The 23057-nt window shown below is 43.2% G+C and overlaps 1 protein-coding gene across 2 annotated transcripts in view; it reads right to left on the reverse strand.

Moving 5' to 3' along the window:
* Nucleotides 1-23057, reverse strand: part of LOC137431993 (uncharacterized) — a 165718-nt gene that overhangs the window by 50815 nt on the left and 91846 nt on the right. For both annotated transcript variants that reach the window (XM_068123756.2, XM_068123757.2), the window contains one exon: nucleotides 14362-14426. In XM_068123756.2, coding sequence (XP_067979857.1) covers nucleotides 14362-14426 — 65 coding nt within the window. The remainder of the gene's footprint in view (nucleotides 1-14361; nucleotides 14427-23057) is intronic.

Here is a 23057-nt window from a genome sequence, read left to right on the forward strand (position 1 = left end):
AACACAATTTATTTACGCACAAGCACAAAAGCAAGACGGGCCGATTTCCGATTCCGACGGGCCGACGGGCGAGACGGGCCGATTTCCGATTCCGACGGGCCGATTTGGAGCAAGAAAAAGAACGAGACGGGAGAAAAAGGAGAGAAACGAGACGGGGAAAGCCGATTGGAGAGGAGTGTGAGGCACGATTGGAGAGGAGTGTGAGGCGTGATTGGAGAGGAGTGTGAGGCACGATTGGAGAGGAGTGATTGGAGGGGAGTGTGAGGCACGATTGGAGAGGAGTGTGAGGCACGATTGGAGAGGAGTGTGAGGCGCGATTGGAGAGGAGTGTGAGGCGCGATTGGAGAGGAGTGTGAGGCGCGATTGGAGAGGCGTGTGAAGGATTGGAGAGGAGAGGAGTGTGAGGGATTGGAGAGGTGAGGGATTGGAAAGGAGAGGGATGTGAGGGTTTGGAGAGGAGAGGAGTGCTAGGTGGAGAGAGGAGAGTGTCAGGTGGAGACAGGAGAGTGTCAGGTGGAGACAGGAGAGTGTCAGGTGGAGAGGAGTGAGGGGTCACATATTATGTGAAATAACTAAATTCACACCATTTCTGGATCTGATGACTTGCCAGTAACCATTTTGTAAAAATGAATGTGCAGCATATAACTCAATATGTCGAAATGTCACACACATCCATGCCCGTGGGATTCCCACGGGTGACCCCGCTAGTTGTAAATAATGCTCCCCACCGTCAGTGTGTAGTTTGAAGACCATTCCGCAATTCGGTTAACTGTGGGCGTAAGTCTGTTAGGCAGGGTGCAATGGAGCAGCGGGACACATTTATTTATGTTTTAAAACTGTCGCACTCAGGGTCAGGTTAAAAGTAGAGGGAACTACACCTACGTGTCACACTAAATAAAAGTTGTAGGCCCGGGACGTGCCTAAGAGGAGGAGGGTGCAGTGTTGCGGATATGAGGACTGTATATTTTTTTGATTGTGTGCTTTATTATTATTATTATTACTAGGGCATGCCCGTACTATATATATATCTAAAATTATATCCCCCCCCTCTATTTACATGAAATGGTTTGGTCCATTCGCAAAGCCAAAGCGAACGGCTTGCGAGTACGGTGACAATCCCCCCCCCCCCCCCCTCTATTTACATGAAATGGTTTGGTCCAAAGCGAACGGCTTGCGAGTACGGTGACAATCCCCCCCCTCTATTTACATGAAATGGTTTGGTCCAAAGCGAACGGCTTGCGAGTACGGTGACAATCCCCCCCCCTCTATTTACATGAAATGGTTTGGTCCAAAGCGAACGGCTTGCGGAGTTTGGTAAAGAAATCGCCATAGCGTGCACAAACGCGCAGGAAAGCGAAAGAATCGCAAATTAGTTTTAATTAGTTTTAAAACATAGTTTAACGCCAACATAGCGGCAACATAGTTTGCCAACGTGAAATAAATGAATACGCTCTCAAATGTGCCGTCCGAGGCAGAGTCTGTTCGCCACGTTCGGCACACGTGATAGCTCGCTGCTCTCTGATTGGTTGAATCGTTTTTTGGACATAGCTCGCTAACTACTTGTCCGATTAATATGAAACCTTGAAAAGGCACATCCTCGGGTCCCCAGCAATATACCTGGCAAGTTTCAAGTATATCGGACCCGTGGTTGTCGAGAAACAGCGGTCACAGACAGACACACAGAGATTACTGGCATTATAGATAGATTGTTTATTCTGCGCCCCCCTTCCTCCGGAGCTGTGTAAAGGTGAAAGGGCATCCCATAATTAGTCCACAAGCATACACGTCAGCCAAATAATAGAATACCCCTGTTTGATAGTTATCTCTTATTCTGTGTTTTAGGGTAAGGCTGTGTCTCCCATTAATTGAAGTACTCCATTGCACCAGTGAAAGAGAATAGATCCCCTTTCATTTCACATCCCCTTTCGTCATTGCCGAGCCTCGATTGCCAATTACCTCCCCTCCAAAACCACCATTGAACAAGTGCCCGCCCGTCGTCATCAAGGGGGGAGCCAGAGGGTCGCATGACCAACCAGGGCCGAGGTGAGCACACCGATGGGCGTGTCCTGAAGGCCGGCGGCTTGATCGCTAGAGGCGCTATAAAGGCGCGCGCGCAAGTGGCGTGAGAGAGTGAGTCAGTGGAGTCGGTGGTCAGTTGGTTGCGTTGGTTGCGGTGAGGAGTCGGTGGTGGTGGTCAGTGGTTGCGTTGGTTGCGGTGAGGAGTCGGTGGTAAAGAGTGAGTGGACCAAGAAAGAGTTGAGGGTTTGGACCAGACGAGTCGGACAAGTCCTGGGAAAGCACGCGACGTCCACAGCAGCCACAACAGCAGCTTGGGGCCTGGACGGCGGTTTTGAGCAAGGCCGTAAAGGAACGGCGGCTGCTAAACGCGCCGATCGTGCTGCAGGACCCCCTTGGACCTTCCTCTCCCTCCAGCCATCCACCTCCTGCCTTTCCACCCTTCTTGTGTACGTGAGTTTGTTTTGTTTGTTCTGTCCCTGGGTTAATCAAGTCTGTATAAGCTAGTATTTGCACTGTGTCACCTGCGTCTTATGTGTTGTAAATAAACTTGATTGCTCCTTTTTGCTTGTGTGTGTACAATAAATCCAATTACTCTTCTGTCCGTCTTCTCGTCTTATTCTTTTTCCTCTTTGCATTTCGTCGTTTTAGTCTTTTCCCAGATTGGGCAGCTGCGGTGCGATACGGCCAAAGTTCTGGGTGAATCGGGTGAGTCGGGGAACAACTGTTCGGTCGCGGAGCCTTCGCTCGGCAAGTAACATCTAAACCGCGATCAGTAACAATATATATATATATATATATAATATATATATATATATATATATATATTATATATATATATATATATATATATATATATATATACTGTATATATAATATATTATGGTATATATAATATATTATGGTATATATAATATATTATGGTATATATAATATATTATGGTATATATATCTATATATATATATCTATATATATATATATATATATATATATATATATATATATATATATATATATATATATATATATATATATATATATAGACATACATACATACACACATATACAACTGTAATAAATAGCAGAAACTCCACAATACGAGTAGGGTGACTCATTTGCATTAAATAAATAATCGGGAGAAATTAAATAAGTAGTGTAGTAGCTTCAAGACGATCGATGTTTAATTTTCAGACTGTTTCTGTATAGTTAAAAAAAAAATTCTGTATAGTTAGTTAGTCTTTCTGTATAGTTTTAACTCTGTATAGTTAAAAAGTTTTTTAAAAAAATTTCTGTATAGTTTCAGACAATTTTCTGTATAGTTAAAAAATAATAATATATATATATATGTTTATAAAGGAGTGAAAACCCAAAAAGGTGCTCAAGCCAACCTGACAGCTAACAGTGATTGAAATAAACTAGAAGGAAACATGAGGTATAGAAGTGGGAGCAAATGAATTATGTTAATTATATTCAGGATGTTAATTCATAAGCAAGCAGCAGGCTTTTCAATTATTGTGCCCATGCACAACAGGCCCGTTTGTGCCCCCCTGCCGTTGGCAGCGGTGTGACACGGGGGCCTGTTACAGCAAGCGTGCGAGTGTAGTCGTATTTATGTTGAAAAGCTCCAAGAACTAGATTTATTTTGGACCACATAATTATGATGAAAGCAAAAATGGTGGTTTTATTTATTTATTTATTTTCAACCTCCTGTCCAGGTGCGTGATTCATCCTATTTGCCTCTCAAACCCTGTTCATACATTTGGTGTTTGTGGTACGGCACTGCCACACCTATGCATGGATTTTCTCTGCCTCCTTCCTGCCCACAGCTCCCTCGCTCCATGTCTCCCACATTCAGGCTTCCAACTCTCCACTGTCTACTATTGCATCACCACCTCCTGCACCTTCCTGTCGCACACCTTGGACAGCTGATTCTCCTGCAACATGATAACTGTAATTCCATGCAAGCATGTAACAAGCAACATTTAAAGCCCAGCTATGTGGTGTGAACATGCACCATAGCACTTAACCTTACACCAGTCCACACCTTCCCTTCCTTTCCCTACTGCTCCTCTGCCTCCCCCAACACTCTTCATTCTACTCTAACATCTGTGGTCTCAATCCCAACAACTATGACCTCACTTGTCAGGTCATTTCATCATTACGAAATGTAGTGTGCCTTTGTGAAACCTTCAAACCAAGTGATGTACCAGATTCCATGTCTCTTCATGAATATTCCCTCTATCACCGAGACTGGCCTGTTCCACACATTAGAGGCGATATTGTCGTCTTTGTTCATAAGAATATTCCCCAGTCCTTCTACCTCTCTTTCCATTCCTAACACCCTTGACTCCTAGAGTATCTCTGATTGTGTCACCCTCCTCCCTCCCCCAATTTTACACCAACCTCATGTTGGTGTGTGTGTACTGTATCGCTTCTCCAAGTGACAGCTATAACTATTTACTCGATCTTCTCTATCGACATAGACCAACTCCTATATGGTCATACTTACTCCCTATTCCTTTGTGGAGATTTTAACTGGCACCATGCTGAATTACTAGGTGTGGGTCTGGTGACCACCTAGCATGGTATAAACCAACCAAAACTGTCTGAAGCAGCATGTCCCACCCAGTCGATCGGTTATCCTTCCTGGCCATCACCAACAGGTTCGCTTTCCTGCTTGATCGCATCATGCAAAACTTTCCCGATACATCCTGCACTTCGTCTGCTCCTCCCAGCCAACCAGATCCTATTTTACAGTGATCCAAAGCTTGCACATACATTACAGGCAGGACAAAGCCATTAATCAACATCAGTGAACTTTCGCATGAATTGCAAACACATTAGTAGACAATGGACAACCATATGGTATAGACAGGAAGGATTTGAAACTGGATTCCACGCTTCAGGGCCAGATATTCAGATGGGAACACCAACAGGCCAACCCAAACCGTCCTTGCTGGAAAAACTGTTTATTTCATTGGCAATCTCTCTGATCCTTCACAGAATCCCTATGTCTGACAGTTTGGCAAGACAGACTGGCCTTGTCTACAATCTGCTATATCAAAAAAAAGATCTCCTTATCTGCAGATACTGAAACCACTTCCAGGACATACTCTCTAATGCACAAATTTATTCCCTCATGTCTATATCTCTACTGTTCAACATTTTAAATATGGCATGCAGAATACAATGCAGCACAGTAATAGGTCGAAAGCATTTGCTGTAAGACCATGTGCAATAATACTGGTGGGAAATTGCAAACCTTTGCTGCAATACGCAAAATCTGTGTAAACTCCCTAGAAGAGCAGGAACTCAAAGCAAAGATCAACTGAAATCAGATCTTTAATCAGTTCACCACTCTTCAAATTGTGGTGTAAACTGATAAAAATTGTTTCATCCCTTCACTCAAAATGGAAAGAGTGCTAATAGGCAGCGTATGATAAGGCGGAATGCTTGAATGGTGTCTTGCTTAAAAGACATGGCTTCCCAATTCCTTCCTCCCTGTCCTGTATGTCCCTCCCCACACATCCAGATCCAGACATCCTAAAGTAACTTCACCTGTAAAGGTAGATAGAAGTATCTTGACAGATCATCAGCAACCAGTCCCGATTGCATCAGTGCAATCACCCTCAAAACGAGTGCATCTGAAATTGCTGTTACTGCTCAACTACTCTAATGCAGATGGTTATTGCAGGGTAACCTCCCTTGACAAAGTAAGGTGGGCTCATTTCACTCCTATCCATAATAAAAATAATGACCAACAAGCGTTACGCCTAGGTCCCCCGTCGGTGAAGTGATGTGAGTTGACAAAGTGGAAGACGCAGAAAACATGGAAGAGTCGATAATATTTGTGAGTGGGTTGGAGACACACCCACACACCAGATTAGAAGTTAGTAGTTCGTTTATTTTTCAAGATATTCCGCTCACAATGTTCAGACATATATGGTGGCGGCCGTCTTGGATTTTGACGTGGCGACCCAATTTTCAATAGCGTTCTTCCTTATGCCTAGATACATCCACACACCAGATTAGAAGTTGGTACTTGGCTTATTTTTCAAGATATTTCGCTCACAAGTTTCAGACATATATGGTGGTGGCCATCTTGGATTTTGACGTGGCAACCCAATTTTCAATAGCGTTCTTCCTTATGCCTCGATACACCCACACACCAAATTAGAATTCGGTCCTTTGCTTACGCACGCACGCATGTCCGCACGCACGCACGGATGGACGGATGCACACACGGACGGAGGGGAAAACCATAGTCCCCCTTTCGCTCCGCGGTGCGACGGGGGACAATTACTGCACTGTAGTTACAAGAAGGGGGGCCGGACATTAACACACACACACACACACACACACACACACACACACACACACACACACACACACACACACACACACACACACACACACACATATATATAGATGGAGTGAGCCATCTCAAAAGGCATCAAGAAGGGCCGTGAGGCCCCGCCCTGAAAGGAATGATTGATAGCCATAGACGAATGTGATGGCGCTCTTTGATTGGAGCACGAGTGACGTCAGAGAGAACATTCTAGCGCCAAGGACAAAAAGGACATGTCCTGCCATTTTCGCTCTCTCTTGCGCTGGGTTTCTTTACGAGCGGACACTCTCTTGGTTCGTGGCTTTCACCGCAAGCGGTCACAGTTTATATGCTCTTGGTTCTGACATTTATTATGGACAGTACGTTTCGCATTCACTCTTTTGTGCTGGGTTCGTGTCAAGCAGTCTCGCAGTTTATTCACTCTCTTGGTCCTTGCTTCCATCGCGTACAGTCGCATTTACTCTCTTCTGTCCTGGCCTTCATTGCGAGCAGATGCATCCTTCTCTTTCCTCTCCTTGGTATTGGCTCTTGACGGCTGCGTTTCATGCTGTGTGCACCTGGGAAGTTGGAGATGGTTGGAGTTCGGTGCAGCTGAGCAAGAAGGACGTGGGAGGAGCTCTGGCGTGTTCGCTTTGCGTTGGCGGCAGGCGGTGAACGCGACTTTGCGCCAATGCATGTTTTCTCACACATGGACGCGGGACCAGTGACGGCCCAGGATGGTCAAGGACGCCAAGCTGAGTACCAAGCAAACGCTAAACACCACATTTTTACTTTCATTTATTTCTCCCTGTGTCTGTATTTGAGTCCACATGGAGAGTCCCTCGGTTAGGAATTTTGTATCATTGTTTTTTATTGTATTGCATTGATTTTTTATTAAACTTTAATTGTTGACTTTAATTTCCTTGTCTTGTCCGTTTATTTGTTTGTGGTTCAGAAAACCAGCGTCGCGTCCGGCCGTACAGGTAAGCTCCCGCTGCCCTGCGCTACCGTGCACATGTCACTACAACCATAGTTGGGTATACGCCTCGGAGTTAAAGCTCGGTTGGCCATTCGTCACCCTGTGGCGTTCACTACAGGGGAGACACATCACAATATATTATGTACTTGTAAGTACTTGTAAAAGCTATTTTATATTTAAAGTTGTGTCCCAAACCCATCCCTCTCTGTACCCACCGTACCCAGTCGTACCCAGCTGCTCCTGGACTCTGTGTCCTTTCCTCCTGACAAGGTGGAAAAGTTTCTGGCAACCCTCGACTCTGATTCTGCAACTGGTCCTGACGGCATCAGCCCACGGGTCCTAAAATCATGTTCTTCTGCACTTTCACTCCCTCTTTCTGTTCTCTTCACCCTCTCTTTTGCTCAAGGTCATCTGCCATCTGCTTGGAAATCAGCCAACATCACCGCTTTGCACAAAAAAGGTGCAAAAACAGATCCCAGCAACTACAGACCAATCAGCCTTCTCCCAATTATCAGCAAAGTCATGGAATCCATCATTGCTTCAGATATTAAATCTTTCCTCTTCTCCAATGGCTTGATCTCTGATCATCAATTTGGTTTCAGACCTGGTCACTCTACTCTGGACATGCTGCTTCTGCTTTCTCAACAATGGATGGAGGTCCTCAACGCCAAACAGGAAATTAGAGCTGTCTCCCTTGACATTTCACGTGCCTTCGATACGGTCTGGCACCCTGCTCTGCTCTCCAAACTCTCCTCCTTTGGTATCCATGGAAATCTCCACGCATGGCTGGCGGACTTCCTCTCTGGTCGTAGTCAACGTGTGGCCCTGAATGGGTTTCTCTCATCTCCTCTTCCTGTTCAGGCTGGAGTTCCCCAAGGTAGTGTTCTGGGCCCTGTGCTTTTTCTGGTCTTCATCAATGATCTCTCTGACTCTCTTGAAAATCCTCTCTGTCTCTTTGCTGACGACTCTACTCTCTGTCGCTCCATTCCTCATCCCTCAGATCGGCAGTCTGCAGCCTCCTCACTCTCTGCAGACCTGGACAAAATCACAGACTGGTCAAACAAGTGGAACATGTCTTTCAATCCTGACAAATCTCACACTCTTACAATGTCCCTCCGAAAGGACCGACTGGACAACCCTCCCATCTACTTTCTCAACAATCCTCTCCAAGAAGTTCTGTCGCTCAAGCTTTTGGGTCTCACTATCTGCCATGATCTTTCTTGGGAAAACCACATTTCCAAGCTGGCCTCCAAAGCCAGTCGCCGACTGGGCATCCTCCGTCGTGCGAAGTCCTTCCTTGGCACACCTGAGCTCCTCACCACATACAAGGCTTTCATCCGCAGCTCAATGGAATACTGCTCCCCCCTCTGGGCTGGTGCTCCTGCCTCACACCTTGCTCGGCTTCACGCTGTTGAGACCAAAGCTTTCAGAATCATTGGAATCTCCTGCGATGTAGTCAACGCCGAGGGCCTTTCACTCACTCACCGCAGGCAGGTTGGTGGTCTTTCTGTCTTCTACCGACTCCTCTCCGGCCTTGCTCCCCCAGCTCTCTCTGTGCTCTGTCCCCCCAATATTCCTTCAGGTCGCACAAGATCTGCCTGCAACCCTCTTCTGGTTAAACTGCCAAAGTCTAGGCTCTCTGCTCACCTTCACTCTTTCATTCCCCTTTTCTCCCGCCTCTGGAACAAACTCCCCCACTCCCTTCAATCCCACTCCTCCCTCCAGGTCTTTAAAACAGCTGTTCACCACCATCTCTTATCTTCCCCCATCGAAAACCTTGATCTTTTCTACCCCCGGTAATTCACCCCAGAGTCCTTGCAGTGTTCATATGTTTTAATCCTCTCCCACCTCCCCCCAAGTCCTCCCGATGTCCCTGCTCTCAAATGTTGTGTTTGTGTCCTTCCCCCTCTCTTTTGTGTCCTTCCCCCTCTCTCCCCATCTTGTCTACCGCTCCCTTTGTTTTTTGTGTTTTGTGTGTCGGTTTGTCTTTTTGTGTGATTAATGTTAGCTCTTTCACGAGCCTCGATCTTGTATACAAAAAAAAAAAAAAGTTATAACTTTAACCTATAAGCAATTGACTGGTTTTCCAACTGCCTGGGTCATCATCTGGGCACCGTTTTTCATCGAGGTTTTGATCCTTTCAGCCCAGAACCTCTCCACACAGCGGATCCACAACCCTGACTGCAGGTCCACATCAGTAGATTACTCAACATCAATGGACCCACAACCTAAAAGTTGTGTCCAGACACTTAGTCAACACAGCAATGTAATATCGTTATTCAAACTTATATAATTACTACTTTTATTTAAAGTATTAACACAAACTAATAACTTAATCATAAATCACTTTATATAACAATATACTAAGCGATAAATACTCCACCCGACAGACATGTCCATTACACAGCACCTCCATCCAACCATTGACTCAAACTGCCACTCCAATATTCAAACTGTCATCCACAACCGATTCCACCACGCTGCACTGCGTATCCTAACAACCACCAACCCATCACAATAATGCTAACTTATAATACATTCTATACTTAGTATTTTACCTAAATACCTCCATTATTTAATACTTGCATCAAATGCAATGCTATAGGAACTTGTTTACATGAAAACCAACCATACTTAAACAAAAGGTGACGGAGTCTAAAGACATTCTCACAAGACCTGATCAAACAATAAGCCAAACATCCTCTGTTTAACATTATGGAAAATACCTTCTCAGCACGTGCCACAAAATCATCCTTTACAGAACAAATTCTCGCAAATCTAAGTAGCTGAGACGAGAAGACATTGTAACCCATTTTAATTGGTACATTGCTACCTGGAAAGATGTACAAGACTACAGGGAAACGGAAATAATCAACTTTATGATGCACACTTGTACTAAAGCCATTCTGTCCAACTCTAACTAACACGTCCAGATATACAGCAACAGTATAATCATTACTACTCTTGTTTGCAATCAGACTATCTGGATAAATCTTGTAAAGCAGCCGATCAAAAAAGTTATTTCGTTAACCACACAAATGTCATCTATGTAACAACACATATGAGACAATATTTTAGCTAATCCGAATTTTTTCTCCTTCATCAGTTTCTGCATAAATGAAAATTCACAGAAAATAATTAAAATGTCTGCTAGTAGGGGGCTGCAATTTCATCCATGGGAATACCCTTAACCTGTTAAAACATCATACCACAAAAGGACACAAAAGTATTAAACAAAATAAAATTAACAGCATCCTTAAACTTCTGCTTATCAAAACAATGAAAACTTGAGTATTTATTTTTTAGAAAAGAATGCTCTATCAAACCTGACAATAAAAACTTATTAAAGGAGTTAAAAACCTTGTCAATTACTTTGAAGAGTGAATCCCTCACTCGTGCTCAATCCAAATTTGTATATAAAGTTGCAAAATCAAAAACCTCAGCTGACTTGACATCGAGGCATCGAATCCTATCCAAGAACTCCAAAGGAGAATTAATGCTCCAGAAAGTGTGAACCCCAGAATTATTCTCAATTGCGAAACAATATTTCTTGAACTGTTCCCTAACAACTTGTAAGCCTGCGTTAACTATAACCGATAACTATTTCATGGTACACTGCCTGGCACCCGCAATAAGCCTATACTTGTACAGGTTCTTATGAAGTTTGGGAATCGAGAAAAGCCGAGGAATACAAAGATTCACTTCTTTACATTTAATACTGAAATTATTAACGAAAACTTCCTGATGCTCAGAGATAACATCCTGGAGCGACTTATGACAAGGAACATATGTGCTATTTCCTTTACTAGTGAAAGTAACCGTATCGATGCTTAACTCTCTTAATAAAACCTCCACATAAAACTTTTTACAAATCACAACAAAATTATTAGAAGCCTTATCCGCTGGAGCTATGACGTATCTATCATGCAGATCCTGAATATCTTTACGAACACTCGGCTTGTTCAACAATGGTTTAGACCGACCCAGTGAAAGCAAGCCCTGACTACTAAAAAAAACTTAATACTATTTTCCAGGACTTGCACAACTCTGTTAAACCATGCATTGAAACTGTTTACAGATAACTTAAACTTGTTGCACATTCTATTAACAAAATTAGAGACAGAATCTACGATTGAAGACCTAATGCAGCTCCAAGGTCGAGTTACTGGTTCCCTATATTTGGCTCCCATTTTCATCAGACCCCTAATTTCACTGTTACTAATAATATTCGAATCTCCAGAAACTATGTGTCCACAAGGACCATACAAAAAGGGGAAAACCAACATGCATAGTCAGTCTCCAAAATGTCCTTTACCATATCTATACTAAGAGTTTTAAGAAATTTACTGTAATTGAATAAGCATTGTCCTATGGTCTTAGTGAAGGTGAAATAAACCTCCAATTGGGTTTTTTTCCCGATATTTATCGGGTAATAAATTCTCTATACTAGTATCCCTAAATATAGAATGAAGTCGAAGCTTATCTACCCGTTTACTAGAAAAATCACAAATTAAGAACTCGTGTATCCTATCAACTTTGGGATGAAACTTCTTTGTAAGAACCCTGCTACAAAAAGCTTCAATCAAAAATGAACTCATATCAAATGAACCTCCTAAACTCCGGAGAATATTAGCCAACACTTGTTTGGAACATGACCTCAGCAGAACATAAAAATCATGAAAAATCTTTTCTTCATAAAACCTTTAAGTTTATCAATTATCTCTGAAATTTCCATTTTTGGAGCTATACGACCCCGACAGACGCCCATGCCCTCTCGTTCTCCTTCTGATTGGATTAGCAAAATACTCATTACCGGAAACATTGCCGAGAGAAACTGACCCAGTACCTTGTACCCTATCATTAAGGCCCAAATTATAGATCACACATCGGGTCCAAATCCAAGAGTCTTCTTTGCGTTTTAGCTCAACATTACACTCCTCTAATATTATCAAAATCATTAACATTAACTGAATCTATAACTTGAATAGAACAACGACTAAAATCATGGCCAACCTCATTGAAACTATTATATAAATATGTCTTAATACCAGACGATACACTAGACCGATGTCCATTCAAACGCCGATGTAAACATTGAGAAGTTTTACCAACATATTGCAATTCACAATCTCCACAAGTGAGAAGATAAATAACGTACTTTGATTTACATCCCAACAAACATTCACAGTCAACAACAAAGGTCTTACCTGTCACATGACGGACAAAAGTTTCACAAGGTCTAAAAACTTTACAACACAAACATCGAGAGGAATTACACTTTTTAAAAACAGCTTTACAAACACTTTACAAAACATACTGATTCATTCTGACACTGTATGCTTCTTCGTTTTTCGTAAGCCTGACATTATTGTCACTTTTCGACCTAGTCCGGTTGGTTCAGACCAGACAGAAGAGCCAGGCTGACGAGGATACCTATTGGCGAGGGGTTGCCTCGCTTAAGGCGGGCGTTACCTGGTATAGAACTAAAAAGTTCTCCCACCTACAATGACAATGCCTAGTGATAAGGTAAGGAACCACCTTTAGAGGCCATTTCCCCCCGCAGAGCAGGGGTTGGCCTTTTTCGGGCACCGTGGTCCCATTTTTGAAGCATTGCTTTATGGCCGGATACCCTTCCTGCCACCAACCCTATTGGTTGTCTCTTGTGACACACAGGGAATTACCAGTGAACTGGTACTCAATTTGCCAACCCCAGAAGGATGACAGGCTGAGTCAACCCCCCTGGCGTTAATTCAGTGATCGACCGGGATACGAGCCCAGGATCCTAGTATCCCAAGCCGTCACCCTAAGCGCTAAGCTAACACCAGGCTCAGTGATAAGGTAAGGGTGACAAGATATTGACTACTACTATGACTAACTACTTAATTCCAGATTGTTGCTGGATCAGTCGAGGAGGAAGTTTGGCCCAAAATCTTTCATGAACCAACTTTTCAGGCCTGATTTTTAATTTGGCGAGAGTGATAGTGATAACTTGCTACTCTTTAACATTCACCGACTAATGCTAGCAGACAGACCAACACCCAGCTTAACATCTACCTAAGGGGCAGCACACTTTGTGATGAAACATAAAGGTACTAAACAGACCCTCCAAATTTGACGATAGCCATCTTCCTATAATCACGAAGGTGATCAAATCAATAACATCAGCAGAACTTAAAGTCCTTAAGGCCCGCTGCTTTTCTAACTCATGAATATAAAATCATAAATTTGGCTTCTATCCTGGCCCTTCCACCCTCCTGCTAACTTAGCAATGGATGGATGCTCTGAAGCTAAAAGCTAGAGGTCAGAGAAGTCCCAATGAACATCTCTCAAGTGTATTTGACACCAACCCTGGTCACTACACTTTCTATCCATGACATCTGAGGTACCCCACCCATGGGCTTTGGTCGATTTTATCCAGACTGGTAAGCAATGCATAGCCTTCAATGGAATACAATCTAATGCCTTATCTTGGAGGCTAAGTGTACTGAGATCTATCCTGTTGACCTGACCAGCCTATTGAGTCCACTGCAGGACGAAGTCCTCCCTCAACATGGTAGATATCAATGCAAATTGAGGGCATTGTACGAAGGAGACGAAGTCCTCAAGACCCGTCACGTCACTACTCAATCAAACTTTTGTAAAATCGTCCCAAACCTCCAGTATGCGCACCTACCCTTCCTGTGTGTATGTGCTAAAGGTTACCTTTTTGAATTTATATTTATTTATTCAACCTAAATTGCTTACACAAATGTAATAGCATAAACACTACAAATAAATTTGTGCAAAATAATTGTTTGTATTATGATTGGTGTAAATCATGACAACACAGCAACTCAGGTACAGTCATTATCCTCAGCTAAAACAAGGCCGTTCCTCTGAAACGACGCGTGGTGAAGCGAGTGGAGCTTGCCGAGCCAGGCTCGTATATATATATATACCCTGTAATATGTTAATAATTCCTTTCCCATTGCAAAAGATACATATGTAAGAACATTCTCAGATACCCTTCATCCAGAGCATCATGGTAGTACAACATACCTGTATGTTTTTCATTCACTGGTGATTCATTCATCCGTGTTGTGTTGCATGGCAGTCTTTCCGTTCTACGGCCAAGGTGTGGACAGGACAATAAATAAACAATAATAGTAATTGTCATAAAAAATGAGGAAGAACGGGATTGAAAATTTTCATAAAACAAACATGATTAATGTACTGGAAAGCAATATGTACTTATTTTGACTTTAAATAAAATACATGGACAAGGTCAGTACGAGGAAACATTTAGAGACTCAATTATTTCAAATACTTCAGATTATAAAGGGTCTAGGCCACTGGACTCAACATGTTTATTGCACATCGTACATCAAGCAGAATCAGCTTGCAGGTGAACTTTAGGACCAAGAAAACAAGACGTGCTTATTGCTGAATGAACAATAGGACATTCCCTTTGGTGATTTATAAAAAATAATAATAACCACATTTAGAGGCCATTTTTCCCCGCAAAGCGGGGGTTGGCCTTTTTCGGGAACCGTGGTTGTTGTTGTTTTTTTTGGTCCCCTTTTTGAAGCAATGTTTTACGGCCGGATGTCCTTCCTGACGCCAACCCTTTTTGCCGCCTTTAACGACAAACAGGGAATTACCAGTGAACTGGTACTCAATTTTTTTTGCCAGGTTTGCCTGGTTTCAACCAGGTGATTTGCTTTAGCCAATTTGTGTTGAGGCCACACGATACAAACTCACGTGTCGTTCAAATACAAAAGCAGCATAATTAATAAGCAGAGGCACAGGCACACAATGGCAAACGAAAAGGCATAAGCCAAACAATAAACCTGCACTCTTCTTATTTATAATTAATAAATAATTGTGTAAAGAGCCACTTTCATTTTATGCAAGAAAAATAGCATGAATTATTAACTGGAACTCCCCCACCCCCCTTCCCTCATTCGCATTTGTCTTTACCCTCTCCGTAAAATCATGATGCCATCTTTCCTCCCATCCACTCTCCCTGCCCACCCCAACACTGCAATTTACCCTCACCACCACCACCACCACCACCACCACCAACACCCTACTTTCTTTATTTCTTCCACCACCTAATATGGTATAGAAATAAGAATATTGACCATAATCAAAAGTACCAATCAGAAGAAAAACGTGACATACAATACAAAGCAATGCAAGGAAACTTAGGCAAATGAAGAGGCCTGCACAAGGCCTGTGCCATATCCATATCCCAGCAATGCAACCTAATCCTTATAATGCATGTACTGCAGTTTCCATTATACAGATAGTTCCAAGCAACGACTTTAGCTCAGGTACAAGGCATCATGCTCTTTTCGAATGATGTCATGGTGTAGTTAATGACAACAACATAAATACAGAGAGCTGGATTTACAAACGCATCCAAAAGACTGCGTTCTTCACGATGCTGCACCAAAGATACAATGCATTAGAAATGGCAAACATCAATAAAAATTTGAAGTTAGGTTCAACACTTTTGGCAGGCCATCGCAACAACCCAATGGTATGACTTGTGTTTGCATCACCAAGAACGTCACGTGGAAATGCCTGAAAGCCCCCACGAGGGTGCGAGCGAGTACCTTTAGTTAAAGCATCTGCCAGCAAGCGAGTTGATCCACCGTGCAACTATGACGATTCGTCTTGGAAGGAACACACATGGAGTGCATTCTAATCTCCAAATGTGCAATTCCCTCAATCCAAGCACAGCAAGGAATGAATCCTGGTTTTGCTTCCAGGCAGCATCACTTCATGACAGGTCCTTTTTAAAGGTTAACGGCAACATGGTCGTCTTTTTTTATTGCCACTGGGGCTTGACCAATCTTGACACATTTTCCTGCCCTGACCATAAGCCATGTGTAGCAAATCAAGCAGCCACCCTGACTTGGGTTGTGGTCACACTGCCGCACGGAAATCCTGCAGCCTTTCTCAGAATTTTTCTGCAAAGTATGGAGTAACTTAAAATAATAGTTTTCTAATTATTCAAGTTTGGTCCCTCTCTTGCAATCGAGAACTACAGTTTAGCAAAACCGCTGGCCAAGAAGTGATGGTTAAAGCCATAGCACTGTCGGCCACACCTAAAGAAGCAAGGGACGGAATGCAGCCAAGTGGGCCCAGTTCAAATTGCGTCATCTGGGGCATTAGCAAATTACATATTGTGGAAAAACAACTCTTTGGTGTTGTCAATCATAGGCACACCCAAAAGGCCAAGTTCACGCGAGCGAGTCAAAGCCTGCCCTTAGGTACCTGTCCTTAAATGCACCTAGGTCTTTTTTAGAAGCATTTACAAACTTTCCAACGCCAGAGAAAAGTTTTCAAGAGGAACTTAGGCAATCAGAACATAACTCATTTCATTTAATCGTTGCTTGCTTTTAACCTTCCCAGTGTGTACCCCGATTAAGAATAGGTACACCGTATCCCTGCGCATCGTAAGAGGCGACTAAGAGTTGGCGTCAGGAAGGACATCCGGCCATAAAAACATTGCCTCAAACAGGGAACCATGATTGTCATGGGGCCCGCAAGGCTAGCCCCCGCTCTAGCGGGGAAGAAAATGGCCTTAAAACGATCATTCATTCATATTTTATTTGCTTTTTACCTCATTGGGAAATTTGTTGGCCCTCGGTCGAAATTTTTACGTATGAAAGTCAGATATCATCCCTTCCTCATCTTTGCACATGGTCCTTGCCAAGGAAATAGTTTGAGTCGCCGCGATTTATGTAAACATGCGGCAACAGAGCGCTGCTTTTTGTAAGCGCGAGGCAATCATACAAGGGTCACGAGTGTAGGGCGTGGCGTACGGGCATGGCTTTACTATGACTCAACATCATTTGGCAACGACTCGATTCCGGCAAAGCCAGACAAAAAAAAAAAAGGGGGGGCTATGGATTCAGCTTCCACTTGGTGCTTGATATCCTATCCAGCCAAACCTGATCAGCTAAAATATGAAAATAAACAAATAAATAAAGGGGGAAAAGGTTGAGGTCCATGAGGTTTCACAGTTGCATTTGTGGTCGACCCTTAAGAGAGGGCCTGCACTCTACTTGAACCTCCCATTCTCCGCCGACTCTGGCCACCAGAGTAAACACAGCTCGCAAAAGGTCCGCTTTCAGACTGCAGCAAAGACGTTGAGCCACCGCAATGGCAGCAGCAAAGGGGCGCAGAATTCCACACCGCACTGCAAGGGTATTTCAGTCCGTATGGTCGCCGGAATGTCTGCATCCCTAAAAGTCATCACTGACTGAGCAACTGAGACAACTGCAAAATACACCCAACCCCCTCCCCCCCACTCCCTAACCAATAATAACACCATGTGCACGACTTGACAGACAACTCGACATGCTAGGCATTTGGGTACTTCATCGTATGATCTCACTGACACAAACATCCAATTCTCCAACCATTTCTGGAGAAATTCCTTGACATCAAATTACACATCTGTTGTTCATGCATAGTATGAGTCAGACCAAAGAAACAAAAAGATGAGTAAACGAGGAAAGGACATGGTCAATTCTTGAATGCAAACCTGATATAGCAGTCCACCAATCAAAGTTAAACAAACGCGTCAACATGGGAAGGCATGGGGATGAGAGTGAAACCTTGACGGGCGTCCAAAGGGATCGAGCAACGGGCTATTCAGCGTCACCCTAGAGCTGGTGCTTTTTATGCTTCTTATAAAATTAAATGAAGGCGTTGTATATGCCAACAGTTTCATTTACATGATGGTTGGTCTTTGAAGGGACACAATCATGAATTTTTTTGCAGATATGTTTTAAAAGATGGTACCTCTAACAGTACAAAAATATTTTTTGGGAGAATAATAAGCCGGATAATCGAGTTATAAAATCGGACTATTTTCACTTCGGTTATGCAAATGAGCCACTTCCTCGATTTGCATAACGTCACGGATGCACAACTCATCGATGGACATGTAAATCTGCATTTCATCACAAGTTATTCTAGCATTAAAGATGCCGATGTGCCAAGCTTTTAACTGTTGAAATTGTCAAGAAATTTGCCGACAGAAATCAGAAGTAATATTTTTTGCGTCCCTGACACACGAAAATATCTTTAATGATTGTGCTTTGTGGTTGAAAAACCTAGGAACAACCAAATTCAACACCAAAACGCATGTTCATTCAATATGTCGTGTTGTTTGCAAAGACAACTTTGACCCGTCAGCGTTCGTATTTGATAAACAGGCTCACTACACAAGGGAAACAAACCTCGGAAATTGCTGAAACACGATGCCGTACTGACACTTACCGGAGAATTACCTGTTGATTTGAAGCCAGGCCTGTGTGAGCCAAACTCAGAGGTAGTCCTCAAGTAGTTATCGATATTACTAGAATATTAGAAAAGCCTACCTGTCACTTTGCTGACAGACCAATTAGTCGTTCTGTTTGCCAAAAATTGCTATATTGGTTCACTGCATGTGTATTGAGTCCGTAGATCACAATAACTCGACCAGCATATGGGAATACACTAAGTGTGAAAAACATTAGGAACACCTGCGCTTTCCATGAAATAGACTGAACAGGTGAATCCAGGTGAAAGCTATGATCCCTTATTGATTGCACCTGTTAAATCCACTCCAATCAGTGTAGATGAAGAGGAGACAGGTTAAAGAAGGAGTTTTAGGCCTTGAGACGATTGAGACATGGATTGTGTACGTGCGCCATTCAGAGGGTGAATGGGCAAGAGAAAAGGGTTCAGTACCTTTGAACGGGGTATGGTAGTAGGTGGCAGGCGCACCGGTTTGAGTGTGTCAAGAACTGCAACACTGCTGGGTTTTTCATGCTCAACAGCCTCCAGTGTGCATCAAGAATGGTCCATCACACAAAGGACATCCAGCAAAAAGCAGGCCAGTGGTCGAAAATGGCTCATTGATGAAAGAGGCCAAAGGAGGCTGACACGGATTGTGCAGAGCAACATACGGGCTACAGTTAGTCAACTGACAGTCCAGTACAACATTGGTGCGGAAAGACCCATTAAATAATACAGAACTCGTTGCACCTTGACACGAATGGCAGTACACTTGGCAGTCGACGACCCCACAGAGTTCCACTTCTTTCAGCAAAAAACAAGAACCTGCAGTTTCAGTGGGCTAAGGAACGAAAACAATGGACACTCACTGGAGGATTGGAAAAACATTGCTTGGTCTGATGAATCCCAGTTCCTGCTATTTCACGCTGAGGGGAGGACTAGGGTATGGAGAAAACCACACGAGTACATGCATCCATCATGCCGTGTGTCAGCATTGTAGGCTGGTGGTGGTGGTGGTGGTGGTGGTGGTGGTGTGATGTTGTGGGGTGTGTTTACATGGCACACATTGGGCCCCTTGATAAAAGTGGAGCAACGTTGAATGCCATAGGATATCTGAACATCATTGCCAATCAGGTGCATCCCTTCATGGAAGCAGCGTATCCATGCATCTGCGAATGGATTTTTCAGCAGGATAATGCCCCGTGCCACAAGGCTAGGATTATCCAGGAATGTTTCCACGAACATGACAGTGAATTCAGCTTACTGCAGTGGCCTGCCCAGTCATCAGATCTCAATCCAATCGAGCATCTGTGGAATGAGATGCAACGAGTTATTCGGAGTAGAGATCCACTACCAGCCAACTTCACACAACTGTGGAAGCATTGGAGTCAACATGGGCCAACATCACTGTGGAACGCTTTTGACACCTTGTAGAGTCCATGCCTTGACAAATGGAGCATGTTCTGAGGACAAAAGGGAAGTCAAGAAATTTCTATTTTATTATTAGGAAGATTTTAGGAAGGTTTTGTACACCGAGTGTATATCATCAGTTTCTTGAAATGCCCTTAGGTCTATTAATGGTCATGGCTCATTGTGACTTCATTTGTCATATGCCCTGAGGGCAGTTTGCCTTCTCGCAAGATAGCCGATCAATTTCACAGGAGCGAGCCATCGATCCTTCACTGCACAGTATTGTATAATGCTATTATTCTGCACAAACTGGCCCGCAGCACTGCGACAGCCAACAGATCCTGCAGGAACGGCCTGCAAACACGCTGCTACGGCTTAGCCTTCAATTTTCAGCCGCTTCACGGCCTCAACTGACTCGTATATTCCGTATAGTTTAGGTTTAACTACCGAAATTTTTTATGACTTCACCACTGTGGTCTTAACTATTCGACCTGTTTCTCCGTGCAGGTTATAACACATTTCGCATTTTGATTCCAATAACCAGGGCCCGCTGATGTTGCAACAGGATGGAACTGAGTGAAGGCAAAAGCAAGCCTGGAGGTGGAATGATGCAGCCACAAGATCCCTGTACTGATTGGCCAGTAGATAGTGCAGCTGTGATTTGTGTAGGCGAACATCAAATGTGTATGCTGTGATGAGATTTCAGAGAGACAGAGAGAGAGAAAGAGAGATTTCAGAGAGAGAGAGAGATATTTCAGAGAGAGAGAGAGAGAGAGAGATTTCAGAGAGAGCAAGATTTCAGAGAGAGCGAGATTTCAGAGAGAGAGAGAATTTCAGACAGAGAGAGAGAGAGAGAGAGAGAGAGAGAGAGAGAGAGAGAGAGAGAGAGAGAGAGAGATTTCAGAGAGAGCGAGATTTCAGAGAGAGAGAGAGATTTCAGAGAGAGAGAGAGAGAGAGAGAGAGAGATTTCAGAGAGAGAGAGAGAGAGAGAGATTTCAGAGAGATTTCAGAAGAGAGATTTCAGAGAGATTTCAGAGAGAGAGAGAGAGAGATTTCAGAGAGATTTCAGAAGAGAGATTTCAGAGAGATTTCAGAGAGAGAGAGAGAGAGATTTCAGAGAGAGAGAGATTTCAGAGAGAGATTTCAGAGAGATTTCAGAGAGAGATCTTGTCCCATCTTGTCTTCCGCTCTCTCTTTTTATATATTTTGTTTGTCTGGTTGATTTGTTTGTGAAATAAATGTTAGCTCTTTCACGAGCCTCGATTCAGTATACAAAAAAAAAAAAAAAAACCTGCTGATTGACAGAAATAAAAGGGGAATATTAGACTGGACTGATGCAAAAGATGCAGTACGTCATCAAGGCCAAATGCCAAGGGATGTTTATCAAAGGTGAGCCGAATCAAGCAACCGAGACATGGCCGAAGGAGTACACCTGAAAACCTGTATTTTGCTGGCGCACACAGTTTTTGAAGGACCAATGCAGCAAGTGAATTGAAATAAAGAGACACTAATTTGATAAATACAGAACATGGCGTCTTGGACTAATGTGAGTATCTCATTTCTATAACCTTTTGAACACCCCTCATAACTATCTCACCACTATGGCAGCAAAGCCTTGACAAATACCTACCTAATTATAGATAACCTCTTCATCAAACAGGCACCTGCCTAACCCAATCGCCCCCCCCCCCCCCCCACTCTACCCCAACAATGCCCAACAACATTCTTAAGAAAAAGGCCAAAGGGATCCACATGCCATCATTCATGCAAATAAACCAGCTTTATTTTTAAATGTTTTGGCCGGCGGAGGGTAAAGAAAAAGAAAAATCGGGTGACGGAAAAAAATATTGCAACGGCATTCCAAGGAGGCTTACGTGAAAGCCACAAAAGCTAAAGTCTACCACTGGCGGGTATCCAATAGAGGGGAAGGAACAAACGTCAAGGCACGCATGCACGAGCTTCCAGGGGCAATGAAGTCATGCTATCAATATACTGCATGGTTTGGTTCTGTCTCAAATGCTGCCTTGTGGAATTGGCTCATCTTCTTCCCTTCAACGACACCCCTGTTTGTCTGGAGAACAACCATAATGGGGCATTTGCTCAACTACCCTGGGCTGCTGCTACGACCACATTATTGGCTGTAAATTTTTGAGCCAATTCACGGTTACGACAGCAGACAAACAGCTCAATGAAATAGAGAGAAAACACAAAACGATCTGATACGGTGTTGCAGTTGTTTTCCTCGCTTTAAACTCATCAAAAAGGATTACGGTATCTGGATTGTTGCAACAAGTTAGTTCATGATGATGATGATGTGACGAGCAATGTAATAAAAATGATCATTGTCATTTTTACAAAGCAAGCGAAGGGTCATGGAGGAGCTTGTGTGTTTTGCACATATTACGACCTATGAATCAATGTAAACGTACATTGACGTCTTCTAAATTGGGCATTACATGCACATACCTTGCACGCACGCACGCACACTTATTTAACTTACTCCAAATTTTTCCTACCTTCTTGTGTGGTCAGCAAGGGAAAGTTTTTGGCACAAGTACTTCAAGAATCAGCTGGCTAGTCCCGACGTGACACTGATGGTGGCAGAAAATTGTAATTTGTCCAGTATGCCAGCAATAACTGGTATAATCTTCAAGAAAGACTTCAAGATGCTGGCAAAAACTGGCCTACTCTTATGAAAGACACCATGGGATCTTGAACATCTGCTAAGTAATCTGAGAAGATGGGATACCCAGGTTTAAGCCCATCCAAGGGCCAGTGCACTGCGATACAATACCCTGCCTGTGAAGCACCAATCGGATTGTAGCCATAAAGATATATGTATATACAATATATACATACATACATGCACGTACACACAGGTAGAGCTTGATTATCCAGCACCTTACCAACTGGCACGCTTTCAGAAGCGGCATGACAGCATTTATCATTATTATTATTATTATTATTATTATTTTTATTATCATTATTATTATTTTATACGTATATACAAAACCGAGGCTCGTGATAGCGTTCTGTTTTTATC

This window comes from Myxine glutinosa, chromosome 1, assembly GCF_964187855.1.
Source record: "Myxine glutinosa chromosome 1, kmMyxGlut1.1, whole genome shotgun sequence".
Taxonomy (NCBI): Eukaryota; Metazoa; Chordata; class Myxini; order Myxiniformes; family Myxinidae; genus Myxine; species Myxine glutinosa.